The following is a 20,007-nucleotide window of genomic DNA, read 5'->3' on the forward strand; positions in this document are numbered from 1 at the left end:
CTGACAACACAGGCACTAATAGGTTCCCTGAGGGTGCACCTCAGTGGTGTCGCTTGGTGATAGTACCACAGCTCCAGAACTCAACTGGGGAGGAGGGGCAGCGGGTGGGAAGGTGAACTATTGCTTATCTTGCTTACACTATGGCAGGCCTCTAATTTTATTTCCATATTCTACAAACATGTGTAGGAGTTTTATGCCAGCTAGCAGTTGGGAAGAGGAAGAGAGCAAGACCTGAAATGGCCAGAGAAGTCTCCTCTCTACACAAAAAGCAGACTGAAATCCTTTGAAACTTGCTGACAAACCAAAACTTCTCAATGTCTTCTGTGAACTTCTTGAGGCTGCCTAGCACAGTGCCTGGTAATCAATAAATGTTTGTCCAAACAACACATGATTAACAATAATACGAGCAATGTTATTGTTTTGGAGATATTTTAAGCTCATTAAAAGTTTTTGAAAGAGATCATGATATCGTTACCAATAAGAAACGTCTCCTTTTACCTTTATTTTCCATACAGACTTCTTTGAGTTTCTGTTCTCAAACACCTAATGACAAGGATAACAAAACTTGGATTAAAATATTTTTGGTGAAAATAAATTTTATCAATGAGAAGGGGCATTTTAAAAAACATCTCTCCCAGGTTTCTGTATAATGATGATTTCTGTTTAAAGGCCCACAACATTAAGAGTTTCTGGTGTGAAATTACACAGGTCTCTCTTAACCTCATGAAACTGAGAGCCAAGCACAAAGAACCTGCCTATTAAGATCAGGATGGACATAAACACAAAAATAGCTCAGTAAAGAAGCAGACCACTATTACAAGCATTAGGTAAAGATTTTTATTTCTTATTTAGCCATGCTGTATGTATACATACAATATCAATATATACAACTTGAACAAATACAATATATACATAAAATACAATGAAAGTTGGCTTTTGAAATTAATACGACAAACTTATCATATGATTTGTAATTTTGGCCAGTATACAGTATTGTAGTAATGCTACTGAAGTTATTAATGATTTAAATTAGACTACAGTATAAGTTCAAAGGCACTAGGAAGATCTATGTCTTCTTCTAGCATTTTAGATCAAAGAATAACTAAAAAGGAAAACAAATGCATACATTAAGAAACTGGGCAGACACTGGCATACTTAAATGTAAACTCTACCCGTTCTTTAATTCACAGCCCTGTAGGAAAGGGAGGGACTTTCCTTAAGATAAGGGTTAAGGGAAAAAATATTTTTAAAAGACTAGAAAGAAACAAAACAACCTAAACCTATAATCATAATTTTAAAAACATGTTACAGTTGAAGTAGCACCACCCTCTCCCCCAAAGTAACCTTAAATTTCTTGCAGCAAAAAAAAGTCCCCTTTTCCCAGAAAGTAGATGCCACAGCATGTCAAATGGATTCTACTTGTGGAACGAACACATAGATGTAGACCCGCCACCTTGATTACTCTTATACTTCACAAGAATCTAGACAAAAATGGGGAATACTATTATATTTTAATATCATTATTACTACATGTAATTGCAAGGTTTACTAAAGAACATACCACAAACAACATTCTACCAAGGCTCCTTTTAATAAATATTACTTTTTTAAATTAAAGAGAAAAATAGCCATTCAGTAACCTACTTATATGTGACACTCATTTTAAATCTGCTTCTTATATCAAATAATGAGCAAGTTTGTTCATCTATAGCCTTTCATGAAATTAACACCAAAGTTACAAAATATTTCATTTGTGGACAACGACACAAAGTAACTGTGAAGAAACCATAGAACTACTATGATTAGAGCTAAGTGAAGAGCTCTAAAGTCAGGTTCCCATGTTTTCACATGGATACTCAGGCCTGGCTCCAATATCTAATCTTGGTATTACATAAGATGAATATTTAATGCCCATATTGTATAATCAGTTCTAATGTAAATGTTTAAAAAAAAAACTGCTAAAGTAGCCTGTTTTTAAAATTTCTCAACGTTTTAACTTTTTATAGATTTCGTTTTGTTACTGCTGTGGCGTGGAAAAGAAAAAAAAACCTAACATACTGGCTTAAATTTTCTATAATGTTTTAAAGCTTAATTCTAAAGTTATTCCTTTTCTATTAACTGGATGGTTAAAGGGTACACACGTGCCTTTTTTAAAAAGAAGAAGTAGTCATATTTTTTTCCTACTGGTAAAATTAAGATTTCTCTAGAGTTATTATTAACAGAGTTAAATATGCATCTACAATTGCCAAGATATTCTGCTTACACAAAGCTTTTACAAGACATAAATTCACAAGTCTTCACGGTACCTAAACAATGCCCCACAAAGTTATAAATGTCTAACTATCTTACACGTTATAAAGAAAATGCTGCCAGTTAACTGCAATTCTTATTACCTAGAAAATATTCACCATACACGGGATATTTAGTACATCACCTTTGGAATGTACTTCAAATTTATGGACACATTTTTACCACCACCTCACAAATAACGCTACATTCGCTCACTCCCATTCTATATACATCTTTGTAATTATAAACCAATATTGAACCAACTTACTAAAATAATGTTAACTTAATAAATACTCATTTATGAAGTCTTAAAACTTGTAGCCAATGTGTTTCAGGGCTGATTACAAAATTTTAAAACTCATAAAAGATATATATATATATATATATATATAGTGGTTTTGGAGTAGCATAACTTTAAAAAAATAAAAATTTTGTAAGCAGTCAACAAAAGAACAAACAATTCTATGACTTTTTCTTTTACTATAAAATAAAAATAATTTTTATTTAGAGGTATGGTCTAACTGGATTTGTCAATGGAAGAAATTCAGGGAAGAATATTTTCTTTATAAAATAAGAAGAAAGACAAAACAAAGTGTTTTAAAAGCAAACAATTAAAAGATATTTTTCTTGCTTTGTCTGTATTTTCTAGAAAACAGAGACCTTTCTCAGTTGGGAGAAACAGAGCAATTTTCATCAAAATTTAGAACTCAGACACAGGAAAGCATCAGTTAATCATGTTTCAAAGTGAATTAAAAAAAATAATACCCATAGAGGCAAATATTAGTGACCAGTATTTAGCTTCTTAATTTTCTGCAGCTGTGACTCCTTTATATTCAGGTACAGATTCAATGTTTCAAGAAACATGAAACCAAAACAAACAAACAAAAAATTTGACTTGAAGTCAAAGTGGCAAAAAAAAAATCAAGAGAGGTCCAGATGAAACATACCTTCAACTTTTGTTTTTTAAACATGTATACTTCTAAAGATTGACTATCGAATTATAAAATTTTCTATAGATCAATAAGATCCCCCATCTCATATTTTAAATGCAATGAATGTTAGTATAAAAATTGAACATATTTTAAAAGGCCAGGTGGGTGTTAGGATAGAATCATTTCTTAGATTTGCAGCCCATACATTCATATATAACAGGAAAACATAGGACAATTAGACCTGCAACTTTCTATGTGCAAAACATGACTTACATTTTTTTTTTCTATTTTGAATATCTGGTTATCTAAATATACAGTAGTTGAGTAAATCACTAGCAGATTTATGTATACATTTAAACTGCAACTCTCTATAGTATAAGCTGCTCTCTCAACTTCCCTGCACAGTATAAGTTGAAAACTAATATGACAATTTGAACAATTACCAGTTGTACAATTTTAATGTTATATTAACTTAATATATATAGACTAAAAGTTATTAGGCAAATTATTAGTTCCAGTCTTACTGCATGATCTACAGCTTCCATTATTTGAAATAACACAGAAGTCTTCAGTGTTTTAATTAAAGGTTTTGTCCAGGCATGAGGATATCACTAATTTTTATTCTGACTTTAAGTCTGTAACATTTACTGAAGTAAAGAGTCAATTACAGTTTCAGGCTTTGCAGAACGCTTTCTGTTTGGAGAAGAGAAAAAGAAAACATGAATGCCTTCCTAAAAGACTGAAATGCAAACACTTTACATTATGTAGTAGATAATACCAGGCAGCCATAGAGTCTAGGAACAGGCCAAGGTTTGACATGCTTGACCATGAGATCAATTAATGTCTGCCTTTTCAGGCTAGGGAAAGGTCACCTAGAGTGAGCACAAGAGCATGGCCCTCCACTCCACCACCCACAGTGATGAAGGAGTGAGTGAATGATAAACTGGACTAGACAATGTGGACAGGCCAAGCAGTCTGCATGCTTGCCAGATTTGAACCCCCTGATTATCTCTTCTGGGGTATGCTAAAGATGCCGGCTTATTCAGTGAAAATCAGAGTCACAAATCATCTGAAGCAACAACTCACAGATGACTGTGTAGGAAATGATGGAAATGTTCCATTAATCTATCATGTTTATTGCAGTTTTGCTTATTAGCACACTGAAATATGTGCTTCTAATGAGGAATATCACATTGAACATTGTCAAGCAATGTAATGTAGTATCAATAAACCATTTATTGTGTATATTTGTCTATAATTATGGCCACTTACTGTTTTCATAATACAGCAGGCTAATTCTGGTACACAGAGATGCTGGGTTTGGCTTGTCGAATGTTAGCTCACATTTTTTTTTTTTTAGATTAAACCGAAAAAGTATATATATATATATTTTTTTATTTTTTTTTTTTTTGCGGTATGTGGGCCTCTCATTGTTGTGGTCTCTCCCGTTGCGAAGCACAGGCTCCGGACGCGCAGGCTCAGCAGCCATGGCTCACGGGCCCAGCCGCTCCGCGGCATGTGGGATCTTCCCGGACTGGGGCACGAACCCGTGTCCCCTGCATCGGCAGGCGGACTCTCAACCACTGCGCCACCAGGGAAGCCCAAAGTATATATTTTAAAATAAGCATTCCGAAAACTGTATCCAAATACCTTATCAAATTATTTGCTTGTTTGTTTTAGGTCCACATAGCTTTTAAAAAGTGACTAAAGACGGAGATCTCATGTAAATAATCCTGATTTCTGGCTTCTCCTTTGAAACAAGAAGATCCAGGAACTATGGGCCCTCTTTCCCCAAACTAACTAAAAGCAGGGTAACAGGCCACTCACTCCAGACAGAACACGCTCTGTTTTGCCCCAGCCCACACCACTGCCTATTTTTCTCCCACACTGAGAGCAACTGTCTTACCATTTATCATCATACTTGCACTGTTCCTTTTCTTACTAACTGCAGAGTTAAGAGGAAAATACCTCCATTAAAGTGGAAAAGTCAAAGACATAGAGGAATTGGTGTTTCTTTGAATTGATTTGCTTCATTCATTAATATTACATGCATGGCTTCTGTTGGCATATGAAATGCTTTTAATGTCTGACATCTAAATGCTGAAGAATGTAAAAATTTGTACACTTTTAATATGCTACTGATTCCTCCTCCCCAAATTTATAAAACTTAGGTTATGTCTATGAGATTATGTTACACAAAAATATCAAAACTTAGACTTCATCCTACATGTAGCTCAAAAGTCTAGGTACTCAAAGTAGGGAAAAATATAAGCTTATTATTTCCTATCATTTCAGGAGCCCCAAAGTCTGTTAGTCAGTTTAAATAAGCTGAACAGTACTTAATGTAGGGAAGGGAGAGAAGAAATAAGCTCCAGCCCAGGGCTTTCACATCCTCATTTCTCTGGGCTATGTTACAATACATATAGACTACTCAATAGTCAAAAGAGAGGGAAAGACAGAGAAGTTTTATTTAACTGGTGACTGAGGAAATCAAGGTTCTTGGGGCAGTATTCATGACAGAAAAATGAATCAGCTGAATACAATACCTTGGGAGTCTAACGAGGCAAATTAATTAGCATCTCACTAGAATAATTAGTGTAAGGATTAAGGAATTAAAATAGTAATGACTTATACATTTGGAAAGAACAAAGTAAATTAACAATAAATTCTACTACTCAGGAGGGCTAAAGAAGTTGGAAGACCTTAATTCTTTAGTCAGATTTTATTTACTCAAATCGTAACTACATAGGACTTCAATATTTAGTTAAATATATCAGACAAAATACTTATCATATTAACTAAATTTCCTTTAAATGTACTTAATTTGAAAATCTCACTGCCTTTGGCTCATGGGACTCAAAGACAGTTCTTACCTTCTCCCTGTCTTTGGCCTTGCTTTCCCCTTTGAAGTCCGTGGCCTCTCTAATTTCATCAAGGACTGCCGTAGGCTCTCCTCAGTATAGGCAAGATACACATGGGAAAGGTCCACTTCAAAGGGCTATATGTAAAGGAAATAAACACAAGACATTCTTACAGAAGAATTTAAACCAGATTTGGGGGAAGATTTAAAATACTAAATAAACTCTTAGGAAAAAAAGCCAAAGACAAAACCAAATAAATATCTAAAGATATCTTTTTCTAATGCCATTTATCTCAAATGTATTCACTAAGTGTTGGTGAAGAAGCCTTGACACACTATAAATTCCTTAGCAGTAAAGAAAAACTGTTGCTGTTTTCCCTAAAGCTGCTACTTCCTCTTGTTGACCTAAGACTAGGACAAGCTTTGAAAAGGACAGACTTATTCTAGTCTCTAACCAAATCCCCAAGGCCCAGAGAGATGGTGAAAAGAGCCTCTAAAGAGAACTACATGTCACGCTTGTCGTAGAAATGCCTGCCATCACAACTAAAGGTGAACAGAACTGTCCTAATAATCACCCCATCCTAGAGCCTCTATTCTCAAAATAGTAGCCTATTTTTCAGCTGAGCTGATTAATAGATATCATGATGATAACACAATTTAGTGACCCACATTCCTATAAAGAACCAACTGTAGTTTTTTTTGTTTTTTGTTTTAAAAAAGCACTCTTACGTCTTTCTCCTTTTTATCAGGAACTGGAGTCTGCTTTCTCATGTTATTTCCTGTGTAGGCAACACATTTCTCAAAAAAGGAAAAAAGAAGGGGAGGAGAATTATCTTAATTAGCAATTAATACTATGAATGAGGCAAATTACTATGAGATATACTGATGGTACACTCATAAAACATGATTTGAATGCTGGAATAGAAAGGGACCCCAGAGGTCATTCAGTCCTATACACCAACCTACACCATCTCTACTACGTATAACACACAGAATATTCTGTGTGTTATAACATAATTATTAAAACATCTTGTCCACCCCAGTGGCTTCTCATTTGATTCATCCTCTTGACCACCTTTCTCCACATTGTAGCCAGTACAACTCCAGTCTACAGGAAGTATTCCGTAAGTATTTCATGAAAGGATGAAGGTTAATACTCACTAGTTGCCATTCCCCTATGTCTTCATTCCAATGGACATAGTTTTCAATCATTTCCTTTTAAAAGAGTCAGAGATGATCTACTTTTAATATTTAATAACATTTAAAATACTGAAAAATATTCATGGAACTAAAATCTTAATATAGTAAGTAAAAAAAGTTAAGTCTCAAAACATTATATGCTACATGATGCCCCTTTTATATATTTTAAATTATATACTTTCAAGGAATATATGTAGATTCAATTAAACTGTATAAAAATAAAAAGCAAGGAAATAAAGAACATGGCATTCAGGATGGTGGTTACCTTGAGTTTGAAGAGGTAAAGGGATAGAAGAGGCTAGAGGGAAACCATTTGGTTAGAAACAGGTCACTACCATGGTCCTAGCTTTTGTTTTGGGTGACAAGTTCACTACAAAATAACTAACTGACTAAACAAAAGTAGGCCATCCAAGGACCATCAAGGACAGTATATTGTGAACCAAATACTAATTCTGTGCAGCTGAGGTCCAAAGGAAAAAAAATACTAAGGCTTATATTCAGACAAATTTCTTAAAGCTGTATATAGATTCAAAATAAATTTTTAAAAATCAATGTTAGAAATTAAAAAGGATACAAATAGATGGAGAGATATACCATGTTCTTGCATTGGAAGAATCAACACTGTGAAAATGACTATACTACCCAAAGCAATCTACAGATTCAATGCAATCCCTATCAAACTACCACTGGCATGTTTCACAGAACTCGAACAAAAAATTTCACAATTTGTGTGGAAACACAAAAGACCCCAAATAGCCAAAACAATCTTGAGAAAGAAAAACAGAGCTGGAGGAATCAGGCTCCCTGACTTCAGAGTATACTACAAAGCTACAGTAATCAAGACAGTATACTACTGGCACAAAAAAAGAAATATAGATCAATGGAACAGGATAGAAAGCCCAGAGATAAACCTACTCACATATGGTCACCTTATCTTTGATAAAGGAGGCAAGAATATACAGCAGAGAAAAGACAGCCTCTTCAATAAGTGGTGATGGGAAAACTGGACAGCTACATGTAAAAGAATGAAATTATAACACTCCTTAACACCGTACACAAAAATAAACGCAAAATGGATTAAAGACCTAAATGTAAGGCCAGACACTATCAAACTCTTAGAGGAAAATATAGGCAGAACACTCTGTGACATAAATCACAGCAAGATCCTTTTTGACCCACCTCCTAGAGAAAGGGAAATAAAAACAAAAATAAACAAATGGGACCTAATGAAACTTCAAAGCTTTTGCACAGCAAAGGAAACCATAAACAAGACGACAAGACAACCCTCAGAATAGGGGAAAATATTTGTAAATGAAATGACAAAGGATTAATCTCCAAAACATACAAGCAACTCATGCAGCTCAATATCAAAAAAACAAACAACCCAATCCAAAAATGGGCAGAAGACCTAAATAGACATTTCTCCAAAGAAGATATACAGATTGCCAACAAACACATGAAAGAATGCTCAACATCATTAATCATTAGAGAAATGCAAATCAAAACTACAATGAGATATCATCTCACACTGGTCAGAATGGCCATCATCAAAAAATCTACAAACAATAAATGCTGGAGAGGGTGTGGAGAAAAGAGAACGCTCTTGCACTGCTGGTGGGAATGTAAATTGATACAGCCACTATGGAGAACAGTATGGAGGTTCCTTAAAAAACTACAAATAGAACTACCATATGACCCAGCAATCCCACTACTGGGCATGTACCCTAAGAAAACCATAATTCAAAAAGAGTCATGGACCGGGCTTCCCTGGTGGCACAGTGGTTGAGAGTCTGCCTGCCAATGCAGGGGACACGGGTTTGTGCCCCAGTCCGGGGAGATCCCACATGCCGCGGAGCACGGGCCCGTGAGCCATGGCTGCTGGGCCTGCGCGTCCGGAGCCTGTGCTCCACAATGGGAGAGGCCACAGTGGTGAGAGGCCCGCATACCACAAAAAAAAAAAAAAAAAAAAAAAAAAGAGTCATGTACCAAAATGTTCATTGCAGCTCTATTTACAACAGCCAGGACATGGAAGCAACCTAAGTGTCCACTGACAGTTGAATGAATAAAGAAGATGTGGCACATATATACAATGGAATATTACTCAGCCATAAAAAGGAACAAAACTGAGTTATTTGTAGTGAGGTGGATGGACCTAGAGACTGTCATACAGAGTGAAGTAAGTCAGAAAGAGAAAAACAAATACCATATGCTAACACATATACATGGAATCTAAAAAAAAGAAAAGAAAAATATGGTCAGAAAAACCTAGGGGCAAGATGGGAATAAAGGTGCAGACCTACTAGAGAATGGACTTGAGGATACGGGGAGGGGGAAGGGTAAGCTGGGACGAAGTGAGAGAGTGGGATGGACATATATACACTACCAAACGTAAAATAGATAGCTAGTGGGAAGCAGCCGCATAGCAGTGGGAGATCAGCTCAGTGCTTTGTGACCACCTAGGGGGGTGGGATAGGGAGGGTGGGAGGGAGGGAGATGCAAGAGGGAAGAGATATGGGGACATATGTATATGTATAACTGATTCACTTTGTTATAAAGCAGAAACTAACACACCATTGTAAAGCAATTATACTCTAATAAAGATGTTAAAAAAATCAATGTTAAAGTTTACTAAAATATACTGGAAAGACAGAAATTTGGGGAAAAGAATAATAGAGGCTGAGATTTTAAAATTTTACTAGTATTTAGAGTTAGCATATATCTAGAGATGGATGGTAGTGATTACTGCACAACAGTGTGAATGCACTTAATGTCAATGAACTGTACTCTTAAAAATAGTTCACTGCAGGACTATTTACAATAGCCAGGACATGGAAGCAACCTAAATGTCCATCAAGAGATGAATGGTTAAAGAAGATGTGGCACATATATACAGTGGAATATTACTCAGCCATAAAAAGGAATGAAATTGAGTTATTTGTAGTGAGGTGGATGGACCTAGACTCTGTCATACAGAGTGAAGTAAGTCAGAAAGAGAAAAACAAATACCATATGCTAACGCACATATATGGAATCTAAAAACACGGTACTGATGAACCTAGTGGCAGGGCAGGAATAAAGATGCAGACGTAAAGAACGGACTTGAGGACACAGTGGGGGAAGGGGAAGCTGGGACGAAGTGAGAGTGGCAAGGACATTTATACACTACCAAATGTAAAATAGATAGCTAGTGGGAAGCTGCTACATAGCACAGGGAGATCAGCTCAATACTTTGTGACCACCTAGAGGGATGGGATAGGGAGGGTGGGAGGGAGATGCAAGAGGGAGGTGATACGGGGATATATGTATACTTATAGCTGATTCACTTTGTTGTACAGCAGAAACTAACACACCATTGTAAAGCAATTATACTCCAGTAAAGATTAAAAAAAAAAAGTTAAAATGGTAAATTTTATGTATGTTTTACCATTCCCCTGACCACACACACACACAGAATTAGCATCCATAAACAAGGAGAAAAGGTTAGCAGTTTTGTTTATTCTAATTATAGGATAAAGAATGTTGAAAGAATAAACAGGACCTATACCTTTACATGAATTACATGAATTTGGCCTTCCTCCTAGGACTAAGAAACTCTTATTCAGATACTTAGTTACTCAAACAGAGAATTATGTATTAAGAACAGTCAACAGCTGAAGTGAAATGTGATGGCCATTAGTTCAAGAAAATTTTATCATCAGCAACCGAAATGTAAATATTTACCATTAATTAAATTAGAAATTATATTTCTTTAAGTCCTTAACCCCAGCCAAGTGACCTAATACCTAAGACAGAGAAATTCCCAATTACCTGATAATCCTGAGGTATAAAGTTATCAATAATAAGCATCTGAAGTCGAAGCTCCCGGCTAAGCTGTCGAATGTTCTCCAAGAGGCCTTCAATTTCCCTCTGATGTTCCTGTTGGAGATCGGCCATCTAACAGAAAATCAATGAAAATACTAAGGACAAACAAGATTTTAAATACAAAACAATTCCATCTGACATAGGGCAGTGGTCTAGGAAACCTTGTAAGAACTTACCCAGTTCTTTCACAAAAACAATGGACAGAATAACACTATCTATCATTGTCTATTCCATGTTATTAGTTAAGGTTGGAAATAAACAATTTAGCTTAACAGCTGAAATTAAAAATTGCAAATAATGGCAAAAATTTTATTTCTTTAAAATTGTAAGCACACATTATGATTCCTTTAGGATTCTTAATCATACTTAATCAAAGAAATTCTTTTCTAAAAAATTCAAACTACAATAATAGGTAACTTCTAACAGACCAACCTCTGACTTCGCAGCCATCAGCATAGTCCAAACTTTCTTTAATTTCTTGGTCTTTCCTTGTGCTTCTTCTTGCAAACTGGTATACTTTTCTTCAATATCCAAGCGTTCTTGCTATGACATAAAGTGATAAACTTCAGAATAATTTTCTTCATTAAATCACAAGTTTAATTATTTAACAAATGACATAAATGTTTAGCAACTATTATCTTTCAAAGCAATCCACAGATATGCTTTAAATTTTTATTAAGGGACTTCCCTGGTGGCACAGTGGTTAAGAATCCACCTGCCAATGCAGGGGACATGGGTTCAATCCCTGGTCTGGGAAGATCCCATATGCTGTGGAGGAACTAAGCCCGTGCACCACAACTACTGAGCCTGCGTTCTAGAGCCCACAAGCTACAACTACTGAGCCCATGTGCCACAACTACTGAAGCCCACATGCCTAGAACTCATGCTCCACAACAAGAGAAGCCACCTGAAGCCTACGCACCTGGGACTTCCCTGGTGGCACAGTGGTTAAGAATCCACCTGCCAATGCATGGGACACAGGTTTGAGCCCTGATCCAGGAAGATTCCACCTGCCACAGAGCAACTAAGCCCGCATGTCATAACTACTGAGCCTGTGTGCCTAGAGCCCGTGCTCCGCAACAAGAGAAACCACTGCAATGAGAAGCCTGTGCACTGCACAAAGAGTATCCCCCGCTCTCCGCAACTAGAGAAAGCCCACGCGCAGCAACGAAGACCCAACACAACTAAAAATAAATAAATAAATATATTTTTAAAAATTTTATTAAGATTATATTCAGCTTTTCACTAGAAAAGTTAAATACCTTAGGTGAAGCATCAACCAAAAACAAAAATTTACATTACCTCTTTTTCCTCAAGTTCTCTGCGAAGTTGCTCTGCTCTTTTCCTCCTTTCTTCCAGTTCCATGTTGGATTCTTCAAGAAGTTTCTCTTGTTCCTCAGCTTTTGCCAACAAATCAACACCACCAACAATTACCTTCTTCTCCAGTGCAGATAATTTCTCTAGCAAAGACTGATGCTCTTGTCTGTTAATTAAAATGAGAACAATCTGTATCCATCAATTATCTACTATTCTACTAAATTTCCCCAAATTTAACAATGATTTGGATGTAAAATTTCAAAATAGGAATATAATTATGTAACATCTCTAGCAAACTACACAACTGTGTAGTATTGCTTTTTATTACTATTCAATTTTCTTGCTTATACATCCTATGAGAAAAAACAGGAAATTTAAATCACAAATCCATCTCAATTCAGTAATACTCACTGGGCCTTAAGAAGATCTTTTTCCCGTTTCTCTAACTCAGCTCTAGCCTTGTTTCTTTCTTCTTCTTCCATGTCAAGCTTTGTTTCAAGTGCTTTTCTCTCCTCATCAATTTTTGCTTGCATTTCAACCATTTTATCTGGGGAAACTTTCTTTTTACCTATTTGAGTCATTTAATTCCAACAGTCACTTCAGAGTCAATGCTTCAGACACATAAATTATCTTCAATATAAAAGATACATTCCTCATGAAGAGAAAATCAAATGTCAACATTTTAAGGAAGTCAACTGAATAATATATTTTATTTGTATTTATTATGTCCCTAGAAGATCTTTTTAACTAACTGCTAAATTCAAACTGTTGTCCAACTGTGCAATGATAACTAAGAACAGAAGTAAGTGAAAAAGAAGCATAAGAGATTAGCAGGGAAAAAAAAGAGAAAGATAAACAGGAAAACTAAATAAATTAAAAAAAGCAAAGATATTTGTATGTCCCCAAATAACACACATCGTCAAAAAAGCAATATGATTATTTAGTTACTTTTTTCTGATAACGAGGTATAAAATCAAGTGGCTTCTCAAAACACCTCCCCAGAAAATTTATTAAAATAAATGAATAAATAAAAGCCACAAAGGGACTTCCCTGGTGGCACAGTGGTTAAGAATCCGCCTGCCAATGCAGGGGACACGCATTCAAGCTCTGGTCTGGGAAGATCCCACATGCCGCGGAGCAACTAAGCCTGTGCGCCACAACTACTGAGCCTGCGCTCTAGAACCCGCGAGCCACAACTACTGAGCCCGCATGCCACGACTACTGAAGCCCGCGCACCTAGAGCCAGTGCTCCGCATCAAGAGAAGCCATCACAATAAGAAGCCCTCGCACCGCAATGAAGAGTAGCCCCTGCTCTCCGCAACTAGAGAAAGCCCACGTGCAGCAACAAAGACCCAATGCAGTTAAAAATACATAAACAAATAAATTTATTTTTTTTAAAAAGAGATTTCCCTGGTGGCACAGTGGTTAAGAACCTGCCTTCCAAGGCAGGGGACACAGGTTCGAGCCCTGCTCTGGGAAGATCCCACATGCTGCAGAGCAACTAAGTCCATGTGCCACAACTCCTGAGCCTGTGCTCTAGGGTCCGTGAGCCAAAACTACTAAGCCCACGTGCCATGACTACTGAAGCCCACGCACCTAGAGCCCATGCTCCGCAACAAGAGAAGCCATCTCAATGAGAAGCCCACACACTGCAACAAAGAGTAGCCCCCGCTCACCACAACTAGAGAAAGCCCACGTGCAGCAACGAAGACCCAACACAACCAAAAATAAATAAACAGAATTGATTCTTTAAAAAAAAAAAAAAAAGCCCGCACATCACAAAGAACAATAGCCCCCGCTCGCCATAACTAGAGAAGGCCCACACACAGCAACGAAGACACAATGCAGCCAAAAATAAATAAATAAATAAATTTATAAAAAAAATAAAAGCCCTATATAGGTATAAAATGTACAGATAAAAATATCAGGCAGAATTTATAAGTAGTTTTTAACATACATTTTCAGAAGTTTTCTAAAATTGTGTTTGATAAAATTACTTGAAAGTATTTTATTTCATAGTATACTTTTAAAGGAAGTAACTCTATACTAATTATATAACAGTTACATATGAATTAACCAGGCATTTTACAGTTGCTGTCACAATATACCATCATATCTTAAATGAACTAAAATAGCTTGTTATGATGTCAAACTCAGGATCCTAAATCTCCCTAAGTCAGGTTAAACATTCCAAGTGTCAAATATAAGTAGAAATACTACAAAATAATGCAGCTAGAAATACAGCTTCAAAATGATTATTTTGATTATAATGTATAGTAGAGTGTTTTATGTACATATAATAGACATTCAATAAATTTTATTGAATGAATTTCAAAATCATGAAATTAAAATGAAAAACCAAAAAGAGAAAAGAAAAACTAGCTTATTAAAATGGTTATGAAACTGAATCAAAGATAATTCATTTCTGGTAATACAATTTCTTTGAAACATACTTTCCTTCAGAAAAACAATCAAATTTTTCGTAGAATTGGTCTGAGGCTCTCCTGAAAGCTTTCTGTCATTCTTAACTTCCTTCCCAGAGGACCACAGAAGAGTGTAAAGAAGAAGAGTTTTTTATAAACTGTTAATGTCTCCACCAAAAGCCAAACCCTCATGCTAACAAGGAAAGAGAACTGAAAAATAAAGATGATGGAGATATATATCTGAATAAACTCTTTCAGGAACCATGAGACCATGAATCATTCACAGGCTTTAATTCTTTGGGTTAAAATCATATAAAACCCCCAAAGGTTTAAAATACGTTACCCTTCACTTCTATAGAAATACAAGAAAGTCCAAAGCAAACTAAAGCCACAAAACAAATAAGTTAAATAAAAGAGTAAACAAAAGAACTGATCCAAATTCACGCTCTGGTGTGGTGTGATTCACTGCAATCTCAAAGTCAGGCCGTAGACCTGACTCTGTTGGATTCTTTGGCACAATCACCTATACTGAACATTCTGAATTACACTATTAATAAATTATTTTAAAAAGTAATCTAACTCCTATTCCCAACGAATTCCTAGAAAGGATTTCCCATCAGTAATACTATTTCTTAGAAATTTGAGGGGGGAAAGTATAAGTTCAGGTATAAAGTAAGTGTATGCGCTAAAAAATTATAACTTCCTTTCCACTTCAAAATTATAAATATTTAAGAAAAAATGGCAAATATGTTAAGATTAAAAAATGTATGTGTGAGGTAAGGGGATCGCTTTAGACCCTGAAGAACTAGGTGTTGCAGTGGGTTTTAGCACGATGAGCTCAATCGGCACCGGGTATGACCTGTCAGCCTCTACATTCTCTCCCGATGGAAGAGTTTTTCAAGTTGAGTATGCTATGAAGGCTGTGGAAAATAGTAGTACAGCTATTGGAATCAGATGTAAAGATGGCGTTGTCTTTGGGGTAGAAAAATTAGTCCTTTCTAAACTTTATGAAGAAGGTTCTAACAAACGACTTTTTAATGTTGATCGGCATGTCGGAATGGCAGTAGCAGGTTTGTTGGCAAATGCTCGTTCTTTAGCAGACATTGCGAGAGAAGAGGCTTCCAACTTTAGATCTAACTTTGGATATAACATTCCACTAAAACATCTTGCAGACAGAGTGGCCATGTATGTACATGCCTATACACTCTACAGTGCTGTTAGACCTTTTGGCTGCAGTTTCATGTTAGGGTCTTACGGTGTGAATGATGGTGCACAACTCTACATGACTGACCCATCGGGTGTTTCATATGGTTATTGGGGCTGTGCCATTGGCAAAGCCAGACAAGCTGCAAAGACAGAAATCGAAAAGCTTCAGATGAAAGAAATGAACTGCTGTGATGTTGTTAAAGAAGTTGCAAAAATAATTTACATAGTACATGATGAAGTTAAGGATAAAGCCTTTGAACTAGAGCTTAGCTGGGTTGGTGAAATAACTAATGGAAGACATGAAATTGTTCCAAAAGATATAAGGGAAGAGGCAGAGAAATATGCCAAGGAATCTTTGAAGGAAGAAGACGAATCAGATGATGATAACATGTAACATTTACTTCATTTACTTCTATTTAACTATTTAGCCCTTTGGATTAATACATACCCACTGACCAACTTTCATTAAACTTTTGTCTTGTAACGACTAAAAAAAAAAAAAAAAAAAAAAAGTATGTGTGAAAATCATAGGGGTATAGAGTAAATGGTCTGATTGACACATGTACATTAATTTTTTAGGTTCCTAGGGTTGCAACTGTTTTGTTAGTTAAAAACATACAGTTTCCAAACCCATTAAGAAGCAGTAAAATAAAAATTTATAGGTAGAAATACAAAAGCACATGCATATTGATGAATTACTACTATGCCTGAATTGCATTAGTTATTCAAAACCATTCAGGTAATATTTTCAAACTGATGTTTTAGCAGCAAAAATCTTATTGCGCTCTCATACCATTTTCATAAAGATGACCATGCATATAAATAGCTAGGTTCAGTTTCAAAACTCTGATATTCAAGTAACATATTATTTCAGCCAGAATCAGTCTGATAAATCATATTTCTCCCCAAATAATATTTTAAGCTAAATGTGAATAGGTACCAACTCTCCTAACCAGGCACTTAAAAACATGGTATCATGAAAAGTTACTTTTACACCGGGTTTTTTTTAAGATTTTAAAAAAATATTAATGAACCAAACCAATCAACCAACCAACCAAAAAAAACACTTTCTTTTTCTAAAAGTGTAAATTTTCAGCACAAAATTTCAGGTAAAAAAATCTAAAAAGAATTTTAATGTCATAGAGTATTTAATTGAGCCAAACCAGAGTGGTAATATTTTAACTTCTCCTCTACCATGTGCTCTAACCAAAACTGTGAAGGTAAACTTTGGCAAGGTAAAGTTAAAGAGAAGAATTTCAGGAAGTGTTAACTGAATTAATTTCATTTTCATTATACGAGCACCCATGAGCTTACATAACCAGACGTTTGATTCCTCGCTTTAAAAAAAAGTAAAAGGTTAAGTGAAAGGTTAATGGTGAAATTATGGTCATTATTTTCTGGTAAGAAGGCAGGGATGAGTATGATACCATGTCGATGGATTTCCATCAAAACTTAGCATTAGGGCTTCCCTGGTGGCGCAGTGGTTGAGAGTCTGCCTGCCAATGCAGGGGACACGGGTTCGTGCCCCGGTCTGGGAAGATCCCACGTGCCGCGGAGCGGCTGGGCCCGTGAGCCATGGCCGCTGAGCCTGCGCGTCCGGAGCCTGTGCTCCGCAACGGGAGAGGCCACAACAGTGAGAGGCCCGCGTACCGCAAAAAAACCCAAAAAACAAAAAAACTTAGCATTAGGTATGGTAAACAATACAGCCTTAAAGGGACCTGTAACAGAATATCTTTTTTAAAGTAATGAGCTATGAGTTTGCAGAGGGTAAGTCAGATAATAAGGGCCTTGGAGTGCTATTTCTCAAGCAGTAAACTGTGTGATAAAAATTAAAGATGAAGAAGAGCACGCCAGCACTTCTGAGCCCAGGAGATTTGAGTGGAAGCAGGAAGACCAGAATGGACACTTGTACAGGGGTTGAGGTATTATCCTTGAGAAATGGCTAGGCTTATGAAGAAGCAGCAACATTCTTGGGAAGCACCTTGTATGAAAAATTGATAGTAAATGGGAAGAGACTGGCAAGAAAAGGGAAGATTCAGAGCAAATGTTGTGAGCTCCGGTGAAGGAAAGGGCAGTGATGCCATGAACGCTGATTGGAGAGTTGGAAAGGGAGCTGCTCTGAGTTAGGGCAGGAGGGACTGCTTTGACACAGTCATGTCAGGTGTGTCATGTCACTCACCTCTATATTCATACAGATTTTACTTTCTATGGATGAATGAAGGGACACTCATTCCCACTCAGAACAACACTCTTTTTTTAAAAAAAATTATTTATTTATTTTTTTAAAAAAAGGAGAAAAATGCTTGAATATGAAATCACTTATACTTGTATTTCTAAAATTTGGCTTATTGGGTCTTTAAGAATTTAGAAAAATGATTATGCCATGTGGTTTTGTTGTCTATTTTGTTAATTAGTTCTAGAATATCCAATGTGTTTGTCACTATCAATCTAATTATTTCTGAACTGTTCCTTTAAGGAGATTATTTGGAAACAAAAATGTTCCTAGAGGGCAGACAGCAGAAGCAAGAACTACAATCCTGCAGCCTGTGGAACAAAAACCCACATTCACAGAAAGACAGACAAGATGAAAAGGCAGAGGGCTATGTACCAGATGAAGGAACAAGATAAACCCCAGAAAAACAACCAAATGAAGTCGAGATAGGCAACCTTCCAGAAAAAGAACTCAGAATAATGATAGTGAAGATGATCCAGGACTTCGGAAAAAGAATGGAGTAAAGATCGAGAAGATGCAAGAAATGTTTAACAAAGACCTGGAAGAATTAAAGAACAAACAAACAGAGATGAACAATACAATAACTGAAATGAAAAATACAGGGAATAAATAGCAGAATAACTGAGGCAGAAGAATGGATAAGTGATCTGGAAGACAGAATGGTGGAATTCACTGCTGCAGAACAGAATAAAGAAAAAAGAATGAAAAGAAATGAAGACAGCCTAAGAGACCTCTGGGACTATATTAAACACAGCAACATTCGCATTATAGGAGTCCCAGAAGGAGAAGAGAGAGAGAAAGGACCAGAGAAAATATTTGAAGAGATTATAGCCGAAAACTTCCCTAACATGGGAAAGGAAATAGCCACCCAAGTCCCGGAAGCACAGAGAGTCCCATACAGGAGAAACACGCCAAGACACATAGTAATCAAACTGGCAAAAATTAAAGACAAAGAAAAATTATTGAAAGCAGCAAGGGAAAAATGACAAATAACAAACAAGGGAACTCCCAAAAGATTAACAGCTGATTTCTCAGCAGAAACTCTACAAGCCAGAAGGGAGTGGCATGATATACTTAAAGTGATGAAAGGGAAGAATCTACAACCAAGATTACTCTACCCAGCAAGAATCTCATTCAGATTCAACAGAGAAATCAAAAGCTTTACAGACAAGCAAAAGCTAAGAGAATTCAGCACCACCAAACCACCTCTACAACAAATGCTAAAGGAACTTCTCTAAGTGGGAAACACAAGAGAACAAAAGGACCTACAAAAACAAACCCAAAACAATTAAGAAAATGGTCATAGGAACATACATATCGATAATTACCTTAAACGTGAATGGATTAAATGCTCCAACCAAAAGACACAGGCTCACTGAAAGGATACAAAAACAAGACCCATATATATGCTGTCTACAAGAGACCCACTTCAGACCTAGGGACACATACAAACTGAAAGTGAGGGGATGGAAAAAGATATTCCATGCAAATGGAAATCAAAAGAAAGCTGGAGTAGCAATACTCATATCAGTTAAAATAGACTTTAAAATAAAGAATGTTACAAGAGACAAGGAAGGACACTACATAGTGATCAAGGGATCAATCCAAGAAGAAGACAGAACAATTATAAACATATATGCTCCCAACATAGGAGCACCTCAATACATAAGGCAACTGCTAACAGCT

The 20,007-nt window shown here is 36.3% G+C and overlaps 2 protein-coding genes across 5 annotated transcripts in view; one reads left to right on the top strand and one right to left on the bottom strand.

Annotated features, from left to right (window-relative positions):
- Positions 1 to 833: 833 nt before the first annotated feature.
- KIF3A (kinesin family member 3A) overlaps positions 834 to 20,007 on the bottom strand; it is an 88,050-nt gene continuing 68,876 nt past the window's right edge. For 2 of the 4 annotated variants that reach the window (XM_081232446.1, XM_081232449.1), the window contains exons 10-17: positions 12,871 to 13,027; positions 12,445 to 12,625; positions 11,575 to 11,685; positions 11,089 to 11,214; positions 7,243 to 7,296; positions 6,811 to 6,879; positions 6,095 to 6,219; positions 2,830 to 3,914 (exon numbers count right to left, since the gene is read on the bottom strand). In XM_081232446.1, coding sequence (XP_081088572.1) covers positions 3,866 to 3,914; positions 6,095 to 6,219; positions 6,811 to 6,879; positions 7,243 to 7,296; positions 11,089 to 11,214; positions 11,575 to 11,685; positions 12,445 to 12,625; positions 12,871 to 13,027 — 872 coding nt within the window. In that variant the 3' untranslated portion in view covers positions 2,830 to 3,865. Of the gene's footprint in view, positions 1,482 to 2,829; positions 3,915 to 6,094; positions 6,220 to 6,810; positions 6,880 to 7,242; positions 7,297 to 11,088; positions 11,215 to 11,574; positions 11,686 to 12,444; positions 12,626 to 12,870; positions 13,028 to 20,007 lie in introns of those variants that run through there. The other 2 variants (XM_081232447.1, XM_081232448.1) reach the window with 2 other exon arrangements.
- LOC308616491 (proteasome subunit alpha type-3-like) lies at positions 15,664 to 16,572 on the top strand. The gene has a single exon (XM_081232715.1). The coding sequence runs from the start codon at positions 15,715 to 15,717 to the stop codon at positions 16,480 to 16,482; it is 768 nt and encodes a 255-aa protein (XP_081088841.1). The 5' UTR covers positions 15,664 to 15,714; the 3' UTR covers positions 16,483 to 16,572.

This window comes from Mesoplodon bidens (genome assembly GCF_964165515.1).
Source record: "Mesoplodon bidens genome assembly, chromosome: 4".
Classification (NCBI taxonomy): domain Eukaryota; kingdom Metazoa; phylum Chordata; class Mammalia; order Artiodactyla; family Ziphiidae; genus Mesoplodon; species Mesoplodon bidens.

What these genes read in the sequence shown, in the direction of transcription:
- LOC308616491 (XM_081232715.1), top strand. Translation starts at nt 15,715, where the DNA reads ATGAGCTCAATCGGCACCGGGTATGACCTGTCAGCCTCTACATTCTCT.